Consider the following 7,672-nt stretch of genomic DNA (forward strand, 5'->3'; position numbering starts at 1 on the left):
AAGGAAGGAAGGAAGGAAGGAAGGAAGGAAGGAAGAGAGAGAGAGAGAGAGAAAGAAAGAAGGGAGGGAGGGAGGGAGGGAGGAAAGAAAGAGAGAAAGAGAAAAGAGGCCGGGCACAGTGGCTCATGCCTGTAATCCCAGCACTTTGGGAGGCTGAGGTGGGTGGATCACGAGGTCAGGAGATCAAGACCATGCTGGCTAACATGGTGAAACCCCGTCTCTACTAAAACCACAGAAAAATTAGCAGGGCCTGGTGGTGGGCACCTGTAGTCCCAGCTGCTTGGGAGGCTGAGGCAGGAGAATGGCGTGAACCCAGGAGGTGGAGCTTGCAGTGAGCTGAGATTGTGCCACTGCCATCCAGGCTGGGTGACAGAGCAAGACTCCATCTCAAAAAAAAAAAAAAAGAAAAAAGAAAAAAAAAGAGAAAACATTTAGGGGAAAAAAAAAAAACTGGGTCTGTACTGAACATGTACAGATTATTTTTTCTTGTAATTATTCCCTAAGCAGCACAGTATGACAACTATTTACATGGCATTACATTTTGTTAGGTATTGTAAGTAATCTAGAGGTGATTTAGGGGACCTGGGAGGGCGTGCGTAGGTTATTTGCAAATACTATGCCATTTCATATCAGGGACTTGAGCATTCTCAGATTTTGGTATCCGAGGGAGGTCCTAGAACCAGTCCCCTCAGACACCAAGGGACGCCTGTATAGGGTTCAGCACTATCTGCGGTTTCAGGCATTCGGTGGGTTTGGAACCTGTCCCCTGTGGATAAGGAGGGACTACTGTATTATTCTCATTACCTTAAAAGACTTAATTATGGTCTTAATGTGCCAGACCTTTTCTATCTTCCCATTAATGGGATGATTCTCTAGCCCAGTGCTAGGAGCCACTGTCATGCCGAGAAAAGGCCCTTCCTTAGGGTGTGGCCAGGGTCTTCTCTTGAGAGGCCGGGTCTGGTGGAACCGGCACAGGGCCATTCACCTTGTTTCTGAAGACAGCCCGTTAGGGAGCTGGGTGTGGTGGCTCACGCCTGTAATCCCAGCACTTTGGGAGGCCAAAGCAGGCAGATCACTTGAGGTCCAGAATTCTAGACCAGCCAGGCCAACATGGTGAAACCCCGTCTCTACTAAAAATACAAAAATTAGCTGGGTGTGGTGGCGCGGGCCTGTAGTCCCAGCTACTCAAGAGGCTGAGGCAGGAGAATCATCGCTTGAATCCGGGAGGCGGAGGTCATAGTGAGCCAAGATCGCGCCACTGCACTCCAGCCTGGTAACAGAGCGAGACTCCATCTCAAAAAAAAAACAAAAAACAGACAAACAAACAAACAAAAACATACAACCTGTGTATCCCTGGAATTTAATATTTTGAGACGAGGGTGACTGCAGGTAACCGAGCTATGGAAAGTGAAACTTTGGATAAGTAAGGTCTAATCTAGCAGATGACAGTCACTGTTTGCTGTGACAGGCACTTTACACGCATCATCTTCTCCGTCCTCGCGCCAGACACAGGAGGTGGGAATCATGAGGAGAGGTGAGGTGGGGTCCCCTGGCTCACCCACGGTCATTCAGCGAGGAAGCCGTGGGTCACCCACCTACGAAGCTGTGAGGCTGGCCCCAAACCCTGTACTCAGCCACGGAGACGTGTGTCCCCTAGGCAGCAGGCTGATTTTGAGAAACCCCATATCTTATTTTAATTTGACTTTTCACTCCCCATCGCACCAGCCTTGACCAACCTCACACCCAGCCTGAATCCCCATAATCACTTCCTCCTGGGACTCCTCCGCTTCCAACCATCTCATCTCAACCTTCCTCTGCTCCATCCCAGGGCTGTGAGATGGTACAAACTCACTGTAAGGAAAAGCCCAGTCCACACCACGGCCTCCAAGGCTCCAGGAGCTGGCCTCTCTGACTCTGCCTCCTCCCTGCCCATCCCACAGTGCCTTAAACATCCCAGGCCTGCTGCCAGCCCCACACCTTCACAGGGGCTGTTCCCTCTGCCCGGAACAAGCTTCCTCACGTGGCACCTTGAAGTCTTTGCTCAGATGTCATCACCTTCACTGCACCCACCCTTACCCCCACCCCTCCCCACCCTGTTCTCTCTCTGTCTTGGCACCATCCACCTTCCCAGGTGACCCGCGTTCCTCATTCACTGTTATCTCCCTCGTTACGATGAGGCTCTAGGTGAGCAGGGATCCTTGTTTCCTTCTCTAATTGTGCCTGGCACAAAGGAGGCACTCAACAAGTATGTAAAGTGAATGAGTGACTTTTTAACCTCTCTTGGGATCTGTCCTTGACTCCCCATCATCCCTCTATGCTAGGAGCTGGAAAGCCAAGATGAAAGCTCAGTTCAGCTGATAGATCTTGCCAACGATGGGCAGACTTTCACCCTAGAAGCTGGATGAGCCATTCCTTGTTTGGCCAGGACAGATGTGGACAGAGACCCACAGGGTTTGCATGCATGAAGGGTTGCAGATCCAGACGGCTGGATCGTCTGGGTTGCAGTCCCATCCTCACCCCAGTGTGAATGGCTGCTGGTAGCAGCAAAGTACCACACACTGCAGGCTAAAACAACAGCAATTGATTATCTCACAGCCCTGGAGGCTACAAGTCTGAGGTCAAGGTGTCCACATCATTGGTTCCTTCTGAGGCTAGGAGGGAACCACTGTCCCAGGCCTCTCGCCTGGCTGTTGGGCATTTGCTGGCACCCCTCAGCAGTCCTTGGCTTGTGGAAGCATCACCCATCTGCCTCCATCTTCACACCACCTTCTCCCTGTGTCTCTTTACATGGCCTCCTTTATAAGAGGGCACCCGTCATAGTGGATTAGGGCCCAACCCCAATAGTCTCATTTTACCCCTATAAAGACCCTATTTCCAAATAAACTCACATGCTGAGGTCCTGGGTGTTAGGACTTCAACATATCCTTTGGAAGAGATCTTTTGGACATAATTCACCCTCTAACATCACCTACGTATTTCTTTGTCGTACCTAGATCATGGGAGTCAAGAAATAAGGACAGAAAAGGACTGGGCTCGGTGGCCCATTCCTGTAATCCCAACACTTTGGGAGGCTGAGGTAGGAGGATCACTTGAGCTCAGAAGTGCGAGATCAGCCCGGGCAATAAAGTGAAATCCCATCTCTATAATAATTTTTTTTTTTCTAGAAAGGTAAGAACAATGCCTTGGAGAGCAAATTAAGTACAATTAAGGATCTTCTAACCCTGATTGCCTTTTTGCAAAGCAATTGGACATGTCTTACGGGGAGAGGAAACCCCAGATTCTAGGTACATTAGATCAGCATTTAGCTTTTTTCAAAGTCATCCACTGCACTCATGAGTACCTCCTAGGAAAGACTAGTTATAAATACTATAATTGTATATAATTGAACTCAAATTTTCACAAAACAGTCTGCACCCCTACTGTGACTGATACACTCAGATAATTTATATCTATAAGATTTAGTTCCATTTCCTTCTTATAAAAGAGTAACTGCTGGCCGGGCATGGTGGCTCACGCCTATAATCCCAGCACTTTGGGAGGCCGAGGCAGACAGATCACCTGAGGTCAGGAGTTAGAGACCAGCCTGGCCAATATAGAAAAACCCCATCTCTACTAAAAATACAAAAATTAGCTGGACATGGTGGCGGGTGCCTGTAATTCCAGCTACTCGAGAGGCTGAGGCAGGAGAATGGCTTGAACCTGGGAGGCAGAGGTTGCAGTGAGCTGAGATCGTGCCATTGCACTCCAGCCTGGGCGACAAGAGTGAGACTCCATCTCAAAAAACAATTTAAAAAAGTAATTAATTAAAAATAAAAGACTAGCTGCAGTTCATTATATTGAGTTTGATACCCACGGATGGTGTCTACTTAGATTTTGAAAACTATTCTCGAGTCTGCCTCCTAATGACCAGCTCTGGAGCTTCACTGCTCCCCCCAGGGAAGTGCAAATTGCTTTAGAGAACAGGAGGCCAATGGGAGGGGCACAGAGTTTAGGGCTAGTTACAGTGTGGGAATGGCGGGAATTAGCCCCATCAGGAGAATGAGAATAAACTGCAAGACTCAGTGTCATGGCAAAACTTTGTGACACTCACACCCCCCAGGCTCCTGTTTTCAAGGCTACATTTGTGTGGACACAGCTGGCTAAAATTCGTCTCTCTTGACCCCACCCCCACCCCCACCCCCAGCCATGTGAGGCTCAGGCCTCAAATAGAAAGACCCCAGGAAGACAGGGGGAGGGAACCAGGTCTTGGCATTTCAAGGCACAGTTTTAATAGTTTTTAATTCCTTTCCCCATTGTGTACATCCAGTCCAGTGGCGTCTTTTATACACGATAAACGCTTATCAATGCGCTCGGCATGTCAATGTGCACAGCACATACATCACAACGAGGGTCGGCACCTGTATAAAACTACAGATTCTGAAAACAGTGGCACATACAGGAACCTTGAATCCCCATCGCAGCAATAGGAAAACAATATTTTAAAGGGACAGTTACGTCCTTACAGGCATCACACATGATTTGTTGAAGAAATATCTGTAAGCAGTGGTCAAGGGTGATTAAACCTAAGACATGTTAATTCCTGACAATCTGATTGGGCTCTGAGACAAGAAATCTCATAATAATTTAAGGCATTTAAGACAATCATGGTTTGTCACTAGGTGAATACATTAAAATCCAGAAAGTCCACGGATGATCCCGCCACACCCCCCTCTCGACGCCAAACAGCATGGAGACCTGCAAACAGCGTCTTTCCTCAACACTCCTGGAGCCTAGGGTGTGGTTTAAAACTTAAAAACATTTTATTGCATTGTAGGAACAGCAGTTTAAGATGTGTGGTCCTGTCTCAGTGGCTTTGCAAGTGTCTTCTTTCTTCCAGGCCTTGGTTAAGAATAGTATTTTAAGTCGATGATTTGCATTCGAACAAAGAGTTTTCAAAAGGAATGTGAAAGACAAAAACTCCAATCAGATTTTCCAGTCTTGCTGTCTGTAGACTCCCATAAAGTTAATTCGGGAGACGGTTCAGAAACATCCTAGGAGAGTATTAAAGTCTTGACGAAACATTCGGAGCATTTCTGGTAGCAAGCTAAGGTCATTTTGTATAAACTCTAAAAAGTCATTCATTAAAATTAAATGTTTGCCATCACCTCGGAACTTTTTTTAAACATCACCGACCCTGCCTCTTCCACGGTTGCTTCAACGACAGGGGTTACATTTGTAAAATATATAAAGAAAAATATAAGGTTACTTGGTGACCATATAGTGCATGTAACAGCTGTCTGCAAATATTTTCACCATGATCACCCTTACTAAAAGTAAATCACAGGGTAAAGATAGCTCAAACGTGACAAGGTTCGAATAGGACGCACCGACGCTATCTGCAATCCTTTTTGGCTACATATGGGGAAAAAAAAAAGCCACTTGGGATGGCATACTCCTGCACTGGGTCTGAGCTTTCTGCAGGTTTCGCCGGGGGTTTCAGGGCTTGTGAGGTAGATGTTAAACGCACTTAAGCAGGGAATGCATCAGAAAGCAGCAGGCTCCTCCACGCAAACACTGCACCAATTGTTTTGTACAATTACAAGGACATTTCACTTAAAAATAATAGCTAGCTCTAGCCCGAAGCTCCCTAAGCACAGGGAAGCCCGTTTTGAGGGGGGTTTGATGGTTTGTTGTAAAAAACATATTCTATCACACCATCAGAAGCATCTGCCATCACAAATTATTTTTCGTCACTAGGGTTTTGTTTGTGATTGCAAACACACCATCTTGTCCATTTCTAGCCTTCCAGTGGGATATCAATTCCTCTCCATGGAATTTATGAAGGAACTTCGTCCTTTCCCCAATGGTCACAGCGATGGGGGCTGTCGCTGATCCAAAAAAGGCAAACAGGAGTTTATAAAGTTGTCCAAGGGTCTCTCCCATCTGGTAGATCGAGGAAGATTGACTACAGGGAAGTTCAAAGGTCAGTCTTGGCAGATCTAAAAACAGAGTGGCAGCGAGGACGTCGACACCGCACTTTCTGTACCCGAAGTAAACCGATATGTCCCGATTAATAGCAACAGGGCACAAAGGGAGCGGGCCTCTGAGGATGCTCGCAGAGAGCCAAGCCCGGGAGCTCCCTGAACTGGCTTCTGAAGCCTCAGGCAGGCCTTTCCAGACAGAGAGATGCTCCACGCCATACTACAGGGGTTGACATCGGAATCCAATGTCACCTTTTTTTTTTTTTTTTTTTAAACACAGAATAGCAGCACACTCGTGACAACTTTTGACAAGTTCAAGAAATCCAGTGGTAAGATTCTCTGTTGCACCGGAAAAGTCAGAGTTGGTTTTTTGTTTTTGGTTTTGTCTTTTTTTTCCCCCAGAAAATTAAAAAACACACCCGCAGAACTATAAATAATTTGGTGGCAATATATACACATTTAAATAATTAATTTAAATATCTTACACCTACTCTTGCATTAAACTCTTCATCCGAAGAAAGTGCACGAAGGTGGCCCTCGGCACTCCCCTCCGGGGGGCTTCCCGAGGCTGAGGCAAGGGTCCTCCGGAGGGTCACAGCCTGGGGAGGAAGTGGGTGACCTTCATGGTGGGCGACACTCGATTCCCCTTCTTGGTCTTCCCATTCTTGCTCAGGGCGATGAACATGCCCGGGTATTTGTAGGACTCGTAGGCATTATAGTTGTTGGGGAGGAGAATCTCCTTGAACTTGCACTCATCAGTGAAGAAGGGCTGCAGCAAAGCAGGGCAGTGTCAGGGCTGGGGCACCTCTTGGGCAAGGTACCCAGCCTGAGGCCAGGGGTCAGAACCCCCTTCTGTCCCAGACCCCACCCTGGGCTGAGATGTGTCTCCTGCACAGTTAGGGTGTCAAGACCCTCACAGGGTGAGAAGGGGGCATGGCCAGCCCACAACAGCTGGTGCTCTCACCACTTGCCCTGCACCTAGCAGCCAGAGAATTCATCCCCTTCGCGTCCAGCCTCAAGTCGGCAGTTCCAATGCTGAGACCCACCACTCTGGACTAGAGAAGAGAAGGGCTCTCAACAGCGCCCTTTCCTCGGGCTGGGAGGGGCCCACTCAGGGATGGCAGGAACCTCATTGTTCCTGCCTTGGGGCTGCTTCCTTTGTCTGGGCAGCCCTGCCGGTCCCGTGACCCGGTGACCCTGCCACCCCTCCAAGACCCAGGCACAGGTGGGGCTGCAGAAGCCACGATCCTGCCAGCCACGTCCGCTGTTCCCCAACTAGGTACCTGGCCAGACCCCTGCGGTACTCACCGAGCCATAGAGCTTGCCCTTGCTGCTCATGGCCACGAAGAACCGGCTGGCCACGCCGAAGATGCTCACCACGCCCCGCTCCACCGGCGAGAGCTCCAGCAGGCCTGGGGGCGGGGCGCAGGTCATTGAGGGGCAGGTGACCCCTGGCCCACTCCGCCCCTCGGCCTGTTCGCCTCCGGGCACCCTATTTCTGGGGTGGGATTGGGGATAAAAGGCTCGGGGTTCCCGGCGTAGCCGCCCCCAAGGGCCTCCGGAGCCCAAGCTGCCCACTAGGGCCTCCGGAGCCCAAGCTTGCGCTAGCTCAGATTAGCTTGCCTGCGTAGGGGACCTCCGGCGGCCGCACCCAGCCCCACACCTTCAGAAGCGAGCCCACCCCAGCGGTTCCCCAGCCTGGCCCAGGCCGG

At 49.4% G+C, this 7,672-nt stretch overlaps 1 protein-coding gene across 1 annotated transcript in view; it reads right to left on the reverse strand.

Moving 5' to 3' along the window:
* Positions 1–6,552: 6,552 nt before the first annotated feature.
* Positions 6,553–7,672, reverse strand: part of FGF4 (fibroblast growth factor 4) — a 22,843-nt gene continuing 21,723 nt past the window's right edge. The window contains exons 4-5 of the mRNA XM_011987088.1: positions 7,269–7,372; positions 6,553–6,729 (exon numbers count right to left, since the gene is read on the reverse strand). Of these exons, the coding sequence (XP_011842478.1) occupies positions 6,553–6,729; positions 7,269–7,372 (281 nt within the window). The remainder of the gene's footprint in view (positions 6,730–7,268; positions 7,373–7,672) is intronic.

Source organism: Mandrillus leucophaeus, unplaced genomic scaffold, assembly GCF_000951045.1.
Source record: "Mandrillus leucophaeus isolate KB7577 unplaced genomic scaffold, Mleu.le_1.0 Scaffold30, whole genome shotgun sequence".
NCBI lineage: Eukaryota > Metazoa > Chordata > Mammalia > Primates > Cercopithecidae > Mandrillus > Mandrillus leucophaeus.